The 14,371-nt window shown below is 44.8% G+C and overlaps 1 protein-coding gene across 1 annotated transcript; it reads left to right on the forward strand.

Moving 5' to 3' along the window:
* Window positions 1-4,300: 4,300 nt before the first annotated feature.
* LOC138814603 (olfactory receptor 2C1-like) lies at window positions 4,301-5,701 on the forward strand. Its single transcript, XM_070003650.1, has one exon. The coding sequence runs from the start codon at window positions 4,417-4,419 to the stop codon at window positions 5,353-5,355; it is 939 nt and encodes a 312-aa protein (XP_069859751.1). The 5' UTR covers window positions 4,301-4,416; the 3' UTR covers window positions 5,356-5,701.
* The last annotated feature ends 8,670 nt before the right edge of the window (window positions 5,702-14,371 follow it).

The raw sequence follows: 14,371 nt of genomic DNA on the forward strand, positions 1-14,371 counted from the left end.
TAGACTTTAGATAAGAAGACCGATAGCGGCTGGGAATATAGCTCAGTGGTAGAGTGCTTTTGCCTATCATGCATGAAGCCCTGGGTTCAATTCCTCAGTCCCACATAAACAGAAAAAGCCAGAAGTGGCGCTGTGGCTCAAGTGGTAGAGCACTAGCCTTGAGGAAAAAGAAGCTCAGGGACAGTGCTCAGGAACAGTGCCTGAGTTCAAGTTCCAGGACCAACAAACAAACTAAAAAACAAAGATGCCCAACCAGGGGCTCACGTCTGTAATCCTAGCTACTCAGAAGCTCAGATCTGAGGATGGAGGTTCAAAGCCAGCCCGGGCAGGAAAGACCATGAAGCTCTTATCTCCAGTTAATCAACACAAAACTGGAAATAGCAAGTGGCAAATGGGGCATAGAGCTACCCTTGAGCTGAAAAGCTCAGGGACAGTGCCCAGGCCCAGAGTTTAAGCACAAGGACTGACAAAAAAAGAACCAAACAAGAAACAAAACTACGCAATCTTAGCAGCGCCAGGTGCCTCAGCGGCTTGGCAGTGGAACCTTCCAGCAGCCCGGCTGGCAGCTCCACAGCAATCTCAGCCTTCCCAGTGTCACACCTCTGTAGTCTCAGTCCTCCACCTTGCCTCACCTACCCACCACTTCCGCAACTCTTCATAGTGTCTAGACTCTTCTTGACATTGTTGAGAGCTCTTCAGCCAGCCTCCAGCTAATACTACTGGGCACTGAAGTTTCTGTGAGCACTCACGTCTGGATTGGAGTTTTTTGAAGTAGCTGAGGTGTTTCAGAAAGCAAAGTCTAACAGTTTAAAGAAACACTTTTTTTTTTTTTTTTTGTCACGGGACTTGATCTGAGGGCCTGGGCTCTGTCCCTGAGCTTTGCAGCTCAAGGCTGGCACGCTACCACTTGAGCCACAGCTCTGCTTTTGGCTTTTGCATGAGTCATTAGAGATTAAAAGAAAAGAGTGTCACAGATTTTCTTGCCTGAGCTGGCTTTGAACAGTGATCCACAGACCTCAACTGCCTGAGTAGCTAAGGTTTCAGGAATGAGCCACAGGCACCTGGCTGAAGAAATACTTTTAGATCAGCAGCTAACAATCTCTATGAAAATGGCCGCACTGGAGGCACACTTGATATTTGACTTCCAGGGATGCTGTTGACAGCCCCACCGAATTGAGAATCACTGCAGGCAGCAACGAAGGTTCCTATGGGCCTCCGGAGGTCTCTGTTCGGCCTGGGGTAGCTGCGTAGTTCTACTCCACTGTGCCAAAGCTCAGAGAGCCAAATGTTGTATGTTTTCACTTGTATGTGGAAGCTAGGCTAAAAAGACATTGAATTTTGGGGATAGGTACATGCATAGATATACTATTTATGTATGTATACTATCCATGTATAGTGTCATGATCATGGCACTATACACACACATACATACATACATGAAACACATGACTCTAACTAAGTATGAAACTATGTAGGAAAATAAGAAGGGGAGAGGCAAAAGGAAAGATAGAAGCCCAGACAGGGGGAAGAGAAACCAATACACATTATTCTTCTGCACATGTCTGCAATACCATGGTGAAAATCCTAGGTATAATTAATATACACCAAAAATCTACCCCCAAACAGGAAAGCAAAAGAGGCTCTGCTGCAGTCTGGGACAGGGGTATCATGGAAGGGGTGAATGAGGAAGACTACAGTGTAAATAGTTGATCTGCAGGTGTGAAAACAGAACAATGAAACCTGTTGAAACTTTTGGGAGTGGAATAAATGAGAGTGATAGAGGGGTGAGGTACGTGGGAAATGCATAATAAAACTCCCTGTTCAATTAGTGTATGCTAATAAAGTTCAAGTGAAAGACCACGTTTTTTTCTGGTACTCTACTTTCCTGTTTCCTGGCCATGTGAGCCTTTTGTGTTAATTGCCTGGGGTGGAGGGTGAGGTGGCTAAGAGTCCCTCTGAGTCCCACAGCATCAGCCCCAAGAGCCAGGGCCCTGGGCAGCAGACCCAGGCTGCTCAGGCCACACCAGGTTAAAAGCCAAAGGCCTGCCCTACTTCCTATTCTGAAGTTCTACATTCACCTGCCCCATCTACCCGGCATGTAGAAAGGATGGAGAAATCCAGAAGGCAAAGGTATTAATTCCACAGATAACATGTAGGCTTTTATTACTGTAGTATCCAAAATAGAAGACATGGAGGCCAAGAGGGGGGAAAATGAGGACAGAAGAACAGAACAGATAGGGAAAAGGGAGTGTCAAGTCATGATTTTTTTTCCTTTCCTAGTCTGTGTGTCTGTGTGTGTGAGAGAGAGACAGAGAGAGACAGGGAAACAGATGGGGAGAGAGAAAGAGAGAGGGGATGGGAGTGGGGGGGAGTGTGTGTGTACACGCATACTTGTGTCAGTGTGTGCTGGACCTGGGGCTAGAGCTCAGGGCCTGGGAACTATTGCTCAAAGCTAGTGTTCTACCACTTGAGAGAGAGCTCCCCTTCTGGCTTTTTTTGGGTGCTTAACTGGAGATAAGAAATTCACAGACAATCTTTTTTGTTTTTGTTTGTTTTTTCCCATCGGTCCTTGGCTTGAAATCTGGGCCTGGGCACTGTCCTCAGCTCTTCACACACACCACCACTTCCGGTTTTCTGGTGGTTAACTGGAGATCAGAGTCTCACTGACATTCCTGCCGAGGCTGGCTTTGAACCTTGATCCTCAGTTCTCCGCCTCCTGAGAAGCTAGGATTACAGGTGTGAGCCACTGGCGCCCGGCTCTTTTTTATTTTTACTCTTTGTCAGTCATGGGGCTTGAACTCTAGGCCTGGGGCACTGTCCCTGAGTTGTTCAGCACCTGGCTCATAGACTATCCATTAGAGAGAGAAAAAGTCTTGAAAAGCAGTCAAGTTGCTGGATACCAACTTGAAGTTGCAGTTCAGAGGCTTTTGGCATTTATTTCCTCCTGAACTTACTAAACAGATACCCCACTCTAGAACATAGCCCTGCAGCCAGATGCTGATGGCTCATGCTTGCAATCCTTGCTACTCAGGACTGTGATTCAAAGTGAGCCAGGCAGGAAAGTGCATGAGACTTCTATGTCCAGTTAATCACCAGAAAACTGGAAGCAGCACTGTGTTTCAGAGTGGTAGAGCACTTAGCCTTTTTTGCTAAAAAGCTCAGAGAGAGTGCCCAGGAATTCAAGCCCCAGGACCAACAGAAAATAAAGGAAATAGCCCTTGCTTTTCCATTTTGGCTGATTTTTTTCCTGGGCTAAAAAACTGCTCAGTAAGGGTAGGAAGGTGGCTCAGTGGTAGAGTGCTTGTCTCACATTCCTGAGGCCCTGGATTCAATTCCTCAGCATCACATAAACAGAAAAAGCCAGAAGTGATGCTGTGGCCCAAGGGGTAGAGCACTAGCCTTGAGCTGAAGAGCTGAGAGACAGTGCCCAGAATTCAAGGCCCAGGACCAACAAAACAACAACAAGAAAAACTGCTCAGAAGACCTAGAGCAGTGGTGAAAGGAACCCTGGCACCGCTGAGCAGCTGCAAAGCCCCAGACCCACAAACTGAACTGCTCAGGAAGGACAGGGAACAGCGCCTGTTTCTTAACTTGGAAGAGATTTGAGGGGCTAAACACATGATTAGCAGGAGGTGGTAAAACAGGTACTAGGAATAACTTTAGAACAGAAGATGAACTGACTATGAGGTTGGTGCCTTAACTGATCAGTGCTCTTATGTCTTACATGAAAAGACTAAGCAATCGCCTGTTCCTAAGGGATTCCCAGAGGTGACAGAGGAGGGTCCTGACATTCTCAGCATCCTCTGACTCCACAGAATGATTTCACTGTTGACCTAAAAAACAGTCAACAGTAATTTTCCAGACTGGGAAGGTGGCTTAGCGGTAGAGAGCTTTCCTAGCATGCATGAAGCCCTGGGTTCAATTCCTCAATACCATACACACAGAAGTGTGTGCTCAAATAGAGCACTACCTTTGAGCTCAGAGAGGCTTAGGGACAGTGCTCAGACCCTGAGTTCAAGCACCAGGACTGGCAAAAAAAAAAAAAAAACAGTAAGAATAATAACTTTCCTCTTTCACTTCTGAGTGGATTAAGGTACCAAGCTCATAATCAGGACTTCAAACTCTAGATCAGCACTCACCAAAAAAGAAAGAAGAAAGAAAGAAAGAAAGAAAGAAAGAAAGAAAGAAAGAAAGAAAGAAAGAAAGAAAGAAAGAAAGAAAGAAAGAAAGAAAAGAAAGAAAGAAGAAGGAAAGAAAGGAAGGAAGGAAGGAAGGAAGGAAGGAAGGAAGGAAGGAAGGAAGGAAGGAAGGAAGGAAGGAGTGGTACATAGTCCTTTGCCATTTTCTGATACAGAGCCTCCAGGAGCTTCTTTCCTTGCTTCCCCCCAAGTTACCCCTGAAGAGAGGCAACCAGAGATGGAAGGGGGCAGCAATGGCTCCTCAGAGGGCTTCATTCTGCTGGGTATATCTGACCATCCCCGGCTGGAGATGATCTTTTTCGTAGTGATCCTCTCCTCTTACTTGCTGACTCTCATGGGGAACTCAACAATCATCCTGCTTTCCCGCCTTGATGCTCGACTCCACACACCCATGTACTTCTTCCTCAGCAACCTCTCCTCCCTGGACCTTGCCTTTACCACCAGCTCGGTCCCCCAAATGCTGATCAATTTATGGGGGCCAGACAAGACCATCACCTATGGCGGCTGTGTGACACAACTCTACGTGTTCCTTTGGCTGGGGACTACTGAGTGCATCCTGCTTGTGATGATGTCATTTGACCGCTATGTGGCAATCTGTCGGCCTCTGCACTATCTGACTATTATGAGTCCTTGCCTATGCTGGCTACTGGCTGTCATTAGCTGGTTGGGAGGTTTGGGCAACTCTGTGACCCAGTCAACACTCACTCTGCAGCTTCCATTTTGTGGGCATCGGAGGGTGGACGGCTTTCTGTGTGAGGTGCCAGTCATGATGAAACTGGCCTGTGGAGACACCAGTGTCTATGAGGCTGTACTCAACAGTGTCTCTACCTTCTTCACAGTCGTCCCACTGAGCATCATCCTGATCTCCTACTGCTTCATTGCTCAGGCTGTGCTGAAGATCAGTTCCGTAGAGGGACAGCAGAAAGCCTTCATGACATGCCTTTCCCATTTGGTGGTCGTGTTCCTCTTCTATGGCTCAGCAATCTACGGGTATCTGCTTCCAGCCAAAAGCAGCAGCCAGGACCAGGGAAAATTCATTTCCCTCTTCTACACTGTGGTTACCCCCATGGTAAATCCTCTCATCTACACGTTAAGAAATAAGGAAGTGAAGGGAGCACTGAGAAGGCTGCTAAGAAGAGAGAGAGAATCTGGTTGAGATTTATTGCCTCATTCTCTCTGCCTATGTTTTTTATTTCTCTGGCCAGATGAACGCGCATAGTACTAACCACAGTAAAACCAAGGCTTGTTCATGATGGTCTGAAATGTTGGGTGACAGTGTTATTCAAATTATTCTATATTTATTTACAGAAATCTCACTATGGACTTCAGATAAGAGGACTGATAATGGCTGGGAAGGTGGTTTAGTGGTAGAGTGCTTGCTTAGCATGCACAAAACCCTGGGTTCAATTCTTTAGTACCACATTAACAGAAAAAGCCAGAAGTGGTGCTGTGGCTCAAGTGGTAGAGTGCTAGCCTTGAGTAAAAGCCACTTCAGTGACAGTGCCAGGACCCTGAGTGCAAACCACAGGACTGGCCAAAAAAAAAAAAAAAAAGCCGAGCACCAGTGGCTCACTCCTGTAATCCTAGCTACTCAGGAGGTTGAGCTCTGAGGCTAGAGGTTCAAAGCCAGCGCCGGCAGAAAAGTCCATGAGACTGATCTCCAGTAAACCACCAGAAAACCAGAAGAGGCACTGTGGCTCAAGCGGTAGAGTGCTATGCTTGAGCTGAAGAATGCAGGGACAGCACCCAATCCCAGAGTTCAAGCCCCAGGACTGACCAAAAACAAAAAAAAACAAAAAGGGGAACAGATAGTCCAAAGATGAGAGGCTCTTGGCATAAAGATGTGTCTTACTGTCTCTGTATCTACTATCCACATTTAATTATAGCTTCTACTTCTACTGGATTTTGGAATTTTCTTAAAAAAGTAAATTTTTTTTCTTTTCTTTTTTTGGTTCTGGGGATCAAAAGGATGTTGCACTGGCTAGGCAAGTGCATTGCCCCTGAGCTACACCCCAGCCCTAAATTTGTTTTTATATAGTTATTATAAGTCCATGAAATCAAGTCATATATGAGTTTCCTATGAAGTCCCAAACAATTCCTCTTTATATCTTATCCATCCACCATTATTGTCCACCTCTCTGACCCTCCCTATTGTTTTGTTTTTTGCTGGGCCAGGGGCTTAAAATCAGAACCTAAGCCGGTGGCTCACGCCTGTAATCCTAGCTACTCAGGAGGCTGAGATCTGAGGATCGCGGTTCAAAGCCAGCCCAGGCAGGAAAGTCCATGACACTCATCTCCAATAAAACCACTAGAAAACTGAAAGTGGTGCTGGGGCTCAAGCGGCAGAGCACTCACCTTGAGCTGATGAGCACAGGGATAGCGCCAAAGCCCAGAGTTCAAGCCCCAGGACCTACAAAAAAAAAAAAAAAAAAATCAGAACCTAGGCTCTGTCCTGAGCCTCTCTGTGCTCAAGTCTAGGGCTCTACCACTTCCAGACTTTTTGTTTTGTTTTGTTTTGTTTTAAGTCATAAGGCTTGAACTCTGGGTTTGGGTGCTATCCCTCAGTGCTTCAGCTCAAGGTGAGCCCTCTATCACGTGAGCCACAGTCTTACTTCTGGTTTTCTAGTGGTTAATTGGAGATAAAGTCTTATGGACTTTCTTGCCCATGCTGGCTTTGAACTGGGATCCTGAAATCTCAGTCTCTTGAGTAGGTGGGATTACAGGCGTGAGCCACTGATACCTGACCCGGTGTGTATGTGGTACTGAATAATAGAACCCCAGGGCTTTTTGCATGCTAGGAAAGCACTCTACCACTGAGCCACCTTTCCAGCCCTCTCTATTTCTTCTTAATACTACAGTCTGTCTCTCCATGCATTCCATCCATCTCTCTCTGCCACCCTGACTACATGCTCCTATAATTTACATACAAATTTCCTTCTGTATAACCTGACCTTTAGAAGGGATATGTGCATGTGTACAAATACAGTTATGAGCACCACATAAACAGCATAAGTGGTGAAACTGACACCCGAGACAATACGAGGAGATAGGCCTTGAATTTCTTAGAAAGAAAGATAGAAAGCTGAGGGCAGGTGGCTCACTCCTATAATTCTTGGTACTGAGGAGACTGAGATCTGAGGATCAAGGTTCAAAACCAGCTCAGGCAAGAAAGTTCGTGAGACTCAACTCCAATAAACCACTCAAAAATCTGGAAGTGGCACTGTGGCTCAAGTGGTAGAGCACTAACCTTGAGCTGAAGAGCTCTGGGACAGCTCCCAGGCCCAGAATTCTAGCCCCATGACTGACAAAAACAAACAAGAAAATAAATAGTTATGTTCAACAAGGAGCCTGATGGAAAGAAAGCAAATCAGCAGATGATATATTTGGCATCTACTGTAATTCCATATGAATTTTAGGACTAGTTTTTCTTTTCCTTTTTTTTTTTTGGGGGGGGGGGGTGGTCTGTGTCGGGGCTTGAACTCAGGGCCTGGGAGTTGTCCCTGATCCTTTTTTTTGCTGCACTTTAAGGCTGGCACTCTATCATTTGAGCCACAGCTCTACTTCTAGCTTTTTTGGTGCTTAACTGGAAATAAGATTCAAATGGACTTGCCTGCTCAGGCTGGCTTTTAATTATGAGCCTCATGAGTAGCTAGGATTATAGCACAAGCCACTGATTATAGGCACAGGCCAGCCAGCTTTTCCATTTCTGCAAAAGGGGTTTCTGGGATTTTTCTGGGGCAGGGAGGGAGATAATGGAATTTGAACTCAGGGCCTTGTATTTGCTGTTCTACTTGAGCCATGTCTCTTTCCTTGTTGGAATTTTAATTGGGATTACCTAGAGTCTACAGGTCATTTGAGGTAACACTGACATCATAACAATACCAAGTCTTTTTTTTTTTTTTCAATACCAAGTCTTAAGTGGCCCTGTAGCTCAAGTGGTAGAGTGCTTGCCTTGAGTTGAAGAGCTGAGGGACAACGCCCAGGCCCAGAGTTCAAGCCCCACGACCGACAAAAAAAAAACAAAAACAAAAAACAAAAACTATATAGAACAATACCAAGTCTTCCAACATATGAACACAAGATGTCTATTTTTTTTTCTTTAATGGGTCTTGGGGCTTGAACTCTGGGTCTGGATGCTGTCCCTGAGCTCTTCATCTCAAAGTGAAGGCTCTACCACTTGGGCCACAATGCCACTTTTGGTTTTCTGGTGGTTTATTGGACTTAAGAGTCTCACAGACTGTCCTATCTAGGCTGGCTTTGAACACCGATCCTCAGATCTCAGCTTCTTGAGTAGCTAGGATTACAAGTGTGTGCTTGTAATTCTTTCAGCAATGTTTTATAGTTACCAGTGTACAAGTATTGAAACTACATAGTCAAATTGATGCTCAAATCTTAAATTCTTTTTAATGATAAGTGGAATTGTTTCCCTAATTTGCTTTTCAAATCATTTGTTGCCAGTATATGAAAACATGCCTGTGTTTCTACATTGATCTTATATCCTGCAACTTAACTCTAATCATTTCAATGGATGCTTGGAATTTCCTGTATATGATTGTGTTATCTGTTAATAAATTTTACATCTTCCTTTTGGGATGACTACTTTTTTTGATAAAAAGACGGACTATAACATCTAGCAAGCTATTGAATGAACAAGATAAAGCAGGCACCCTCTAAGTGTTCAGGTGGAATAGGCCCACCCCCTCTGCAAAGGGACCCATGTTTGGAATCTTAAGCAGAACAGAACCTGGGCTGGGAAACTCACAGGACCCTGCAGGAAACCACTGTCATTTTTGTGTTGAGTGGGAACTTACCCTGTTGTTGTGAATCGTGACAATGCTTTCTTCAATATCCCATTCCCTACTAAGGACCACTTCACATTCACCTGCAACTGACAGCAGGAGACCTTCAGATTACTCATTCAAGGTTCCTACACAATTTCATCATTTTCTAGGAGATAATAGTTTAAGATTTTGATTTCAAGGCTGGGAATGGGGCATAGTGGCAGTGCTTGCCTAGCATGCAGGAAGCCCTGGGTTTGATTCCTCAGTGGTAAACTGCCACAAGTACAACTGTTGGGCTTCAAAAGCTTCTCCTACAAATGACAAGTGTCAGAGCTTTCTGCCAGTGTCAGAAGATGGACATCATCAATAAGCAGAACCGCTAATGTTGGTCACTCTGTTCTGTAGTCTCAGCCTTAATGGTAGCGAGGAGAAAAGTTGCCTCAAAAGTTGGGCCAAACACCCTGTTCTCAGGGTGTTTGCTGAAGAGATCTTTGGCCAACCTTTCTTACAAGATTATAGGGCTCAGGGCTAGGAAGGTAGCGCAGTGGTAGAGTGCTTGCCTTGCATGCATGAGGCCCTGGGTTCGATTCCTCAGTACCATATAAGCAGAAAAAGCTGGAAGTGGTGCTGTGGCTCAAGTGGTAGAGCTCTAGCCTTGAGCTGAAGAGCTGAGGGACAGTGCCCAGGCCCAGAGTTCAGGCCCCACAACCGGACCAAAAAAAAAGATTATAAGGCTCAAACTGTTTGAGGGGGAATAACACAGGAATTAGGAAGTAAATTAGGAAACATGATGGCTTGGAGACAGATTATTTTGGTCCTTTTTTTTTTTTTGGTCATGGGTCTTAAAACTCTGGATCTGGGCACTGTCCCTCAGCAGTTCAGCTCACAGCTAGCTCTCTACCATTTGAGCCACAGTGCCACTTAGGATTTTTTTTTTTTTAATCACAAGCTAGGCATCACTGGCTCACACTTATAATCCTAGCTAATCAGGATGCTAAGATATGAGGATGGCAGTTTGAAACCAGCCCAGGCAGGAAAGTCTTAGAGTCTTACCACCCATTAACCACTAAAAACAGCTGACATGGAGCTGTGGTTCAAGTGATAAGAGCACTAACCTTGAGCACAAAAGCTCAGGGACATTGCCCAGTTCCTAAGTTCAAGCCCCAGGACCAGTACAAAAAACAACTGATCAATAATTTCCCTATGTGGAATGAGTGAATCAACCCAGAAAATATATTTATCTTAAAAAATTTTAGGGAGGGGCTGGGAAGGTGGCTCAGTGATAGAGTGCTTGCCTTGTATGCATGAGGCCCTGGGTTCGATTCCTTAGCACCACATAAGCAGAAAAAGCCAGAAGTGGCGCTGTGGCTCAAGTGGTAGAGCACTAGCCTTGAGATGAAGAGCTGAGGGACAGTGCCCAGGCCCAGAGTTCAGGGCCCACGACTGGCAAAAAAATAAAAAAAATTAGGGAACAGACAGCCATGAGTACAGAGTAAGTTTGGGGTAGGAGGTTAATATGTCAATTTGGGAGCTTGGCCATGATGGTGCCTCATATCCGTAATCCTACTCAGAAGGTTCAAAGCCAGCCAGGGCAGGAAAGTACATGACACTCTTATCGCTCAATTAACCACCAAAAAGCTGGAAGTGGAACTGTGGCTCAAGTAGTAGAGTGCCAGATTTGAGCGTACACACACAGAGAAAAAATTCAAAGCCAGTACCCAGGCTCTGCATTCAGACCCTAAGACTGGCACACACACACAAAAAACAAGAAGTCAGTTTTGGTATTACAAAAGATGATAATCAGTAGCAGTAGCCAGTGGTAAAGAACTCTTGGTGGGTTAAGCATGTTTGAGATTTTTTTTTTTCCTTTTTGCCTGGTCTTGGGGTTTGAACTCAGGGCCTGAGCACCATTCCTAAGCCTCTTTGTGATCAAGGCTAGCATTCTACCACTTGAGGCACAGTATCATTTCTGGCCTTTTCTGAGTAATTTATTGGAGATAAGAGTTTCATGGACTTTCCTGTGGGGACTGGCTTTGAACCGTGATCCTCAAATCTCAGCCTCCTGAGTAGTGAGGATGACAGGTGTGAGCCATCAGCGCACAGCATTTTTTTTTTTGCCAGTCCTGGGCTTGAACTCAGGGCCTGGGCACTGTCCCTGAGCTTCTTTTGCTCAAAGCTAGCACTCTACCACTTGAGCCACATTGCTACTTGTTGCTTTTTCTGTTTATGTGGTCCTGAGGAATCAAATCCAGGGCTTCATGTATGCTAGGCAAACACTCTACCACTGAGCCACCTGGTTGGTCATGGGGCTTGAACTCTAGACCTGGGCACTGTCTCTCAGCCCTTCAGCTCAAGCCCAGCACTGTACCACTTGAGCCAGTGTCACTTCTGGTTTTCTGGTGGTTTATTGGAGGTAAGAGTCTCACAGACTTTCCTGTGCCTGGGCTGGCTTTGAACCACAATCCCCAGATCTCAGTCTCCTGAGTAGCTAGGATCATAAGCGTCAGCTACAGGCACCTGGCTCAACCAACACTTCTTTGTAAATGATACAGTAGAGCAATTATTATTTGATTTTTTTCTGGTCCTGGGGCTTGAACTCAGGGCCTGGACTTTGTCCCTGAGCCTCTCTGTGCTCAAGGCTAGTACCCTACCACTTGAGCCACAACACCACTTCTGGCTTTTTCTGTTTACGTGGTACTAAGGAATGGAACCTAGGGCTTCATACATGTTAGGCAAGCACTCTGCCACTCAGCCACATTCCCAGCAGTAGGATTACAGGTGTGAGCCTCCAGTGCCCAGCTTTTTTGTTGTTTGCCAGTCCTAGGGCGTGAGCACCGTCCCTGAGTTGCTTTTTGTGCTCAAGGCTAGTACTCTATCACTTTTAGCCATATCACCAACTATGGCTTTTTTTTTTTGTCTGTTTATGTGGTACTGAGGAATTGAACCCAGGGCTTTATGCATGTTAGGCAAGCACTTTACCATTAAGCCACATTCCCAGCCCAAATGGATTTTTTTTTTCGGGTCCTGGGTATTGTCCCTGAGCTTCTTTGTGCTCAAGGCTAGCACTCTACCATTTGAACCACAAAAGCCACTCCTACTCAAAATACTTTCTATGTATGTATTCCCATGACACTGATCAGGATTATCTGTGTACATGTGTGGAAATGTCACTATTTGTGTACAACTATGTTAATTAAAAAAGAAGAAAGGAGGAAAGAGACTGACGGTACATTTTATATATTATGGGAATGTCACAATGAATTCCTCTTATGACACTAATATATACTAATGCAATTCTTTAAGAAAAGAATCCATCTATTGGCCTGGATAAAGATCATTGTTACAGATTTTTTTTTTTTTTTTTTTTGGTGCTGGTCTTAGGGTTTGAACTCAGGCCTGGGTGCTGTCCTTGAGCTTTCTTTTTTTTTCTTTTTTTTTTTTTTCTTTTGCTCAAGGCTAGCACTCTCACCATAGGTAACATGCAAGCCACAGCTCCACTTCCAACTTTTTTTGGTGGTGAACTAGAGATATGAGTTTCACATATGTGGCTGCCTCAGCCAACTTTAAATCACTGTTCTCAGATCTCACCCTCCTGAGCATCTAGGATTACCAGTGTGAGCCACTAGCAGCTAGCTTTCTAGGAACTAATTTTTGACACCCATCAAGTTGTAATTTTGCTTTCCTAAATAACTCATACTTGACGATCTTCCAGGGTTCTCTTGGTATCTAGGCTACATCTAATTTTAGGCATTGTATGTAGATCTGAGGAACAGCTGGGACACCCCAACCACTTGACACATTCTGGTGCTGTGACCCAGATCTGCTGAGAGGAAGGGCTGCATACCACAATACAGCACATGCAGTAAGTAATCTGATACGTCATCTACAGGACAGACATAATTACACTTCACAGTGACCCCAGATCCCCTTGGATTCCTAGAACCAAGGACTGATGGTTTAATGTCTTGTGAAGATGCAGATCTCTCCCTGCCAGACATCAGCAATTTTCTTATTTTCATAAATGACCTTTCATCTTCCATACTTTTTGTCTATCAGGGCATTGGGTATTAAAGTATTAATGACTACTTTTAATTCCAGAAAAAGAGGATTAATGGAAAAAATAATTATCAAGGGAAAATAGGAGAAAAATCACTCATTAAGAGGAAGCAGGCTAGTTGCCATTGGTCATGCTGTCTTAGCTACCTAGGAATCTGAAATCTGAGGATTGTAGTTCTAAGTCAGTCTGGTGAGAAAAATCTCCTGGACTCCCATCTCTAACTAACCAGAAAGAAGTTGGGAGGTAGAGCTCTTGGTCAAGTGGTAGAGCACCAACCTTGGACAGTAAAGACTCAGCAAGACACAAAGCCTGCAGTTCAATCCCCAATACTAGTACACACACACACATACACACACACTCACACAAACATAACTCACACAGCATCGTCACAAAGGAAGAAAGTAGAATTGAAATTACATTTCCAGGTTATTTTTTTCTTAGAAGTTACTCAAAAGTGACAGATAAAAACTAATTAAGAAGCCGGGCGCCGGTGGCTCACGCCTGTAATCCTAGCTACTCAGGAGGCTGAGATCTGAGGATTGCGGTTCAAAGCCAGCCCGGGCAGGAGAGACCGTGAGACTCCCATCTCCAATAAACCACCAGAAAACCGGAAGTGGCGCTGTAGCTCAAGTGGTAGAGCGCTCGCCTTGAGCTGAAGAGCTGAGGGACAGCGTCCAGGCCCAGAGTTCAAGCCCCACGACTGACAAAAAAAAAAAAAAAAAAAAAAAAAACTAATTAAGAAATGTGATCAAGTGGAAATGCTATTGGACTACTACAATAACATTTTTTTTTTTTGGGTCCGGTTGTGGGGCTTGAACTCTGGGCCTGGGCGCTGTCCCTCAGCTCTTCAGCTCAAGGCTAGTGCTCTACCACTTGAGCCACAGCACCACTTCCGGCTTTTTGCTTATGTGGTGCTGAGGAATCGAACCCAGGGCCTCATGCATGCAAGGCAAGCACTCTACCACTGGGCCACCTTCCCAGCCCCTACAATAACATTTTTATGTTTAGAACAGTCATGTATTATTTAAGATGTTTAAGCTAACTCAAGTAGATAAATTAGGAATTATTCTGAGGGCACTATGAACTCTGGGGACTCATTCCCTATATGGTGGAGGATGATTATTATTTTGTGCCTTAGGCTTCCAAGAAACTAACCATTAATTAATGCCACTGAACTTTTAATGAATGAGTCACTCTGGGGCTCATTAAAAGTGCAAGAGTTCATCATGTAGTTTCAAGTTATTAACAAGCTGTTGCTCTGATGATTACTACAAGCAGGTAGTGTCACTTCTGGACCACCCTCATTATGAGGCATTTGGGATGCTTGGTGTTCT

Source organism: Dipodomys merriami, unplaced genomic scaffold, assembly GCF_024711535.1.
Source record: "Dipodomys merriami isolate MVZ:Mamm:240054 unplaced genomic scaffold, mDipMer1.0.p SCAF_60, whole genome shotgun sequence".
In the NCBI taxonomy this organism is placed as follows: Eukaryota; Metazoa; Chordata; class Mammalia; order Rodentia; family Heteromyidae; genus Dipodomys; species Dipodomys merriami.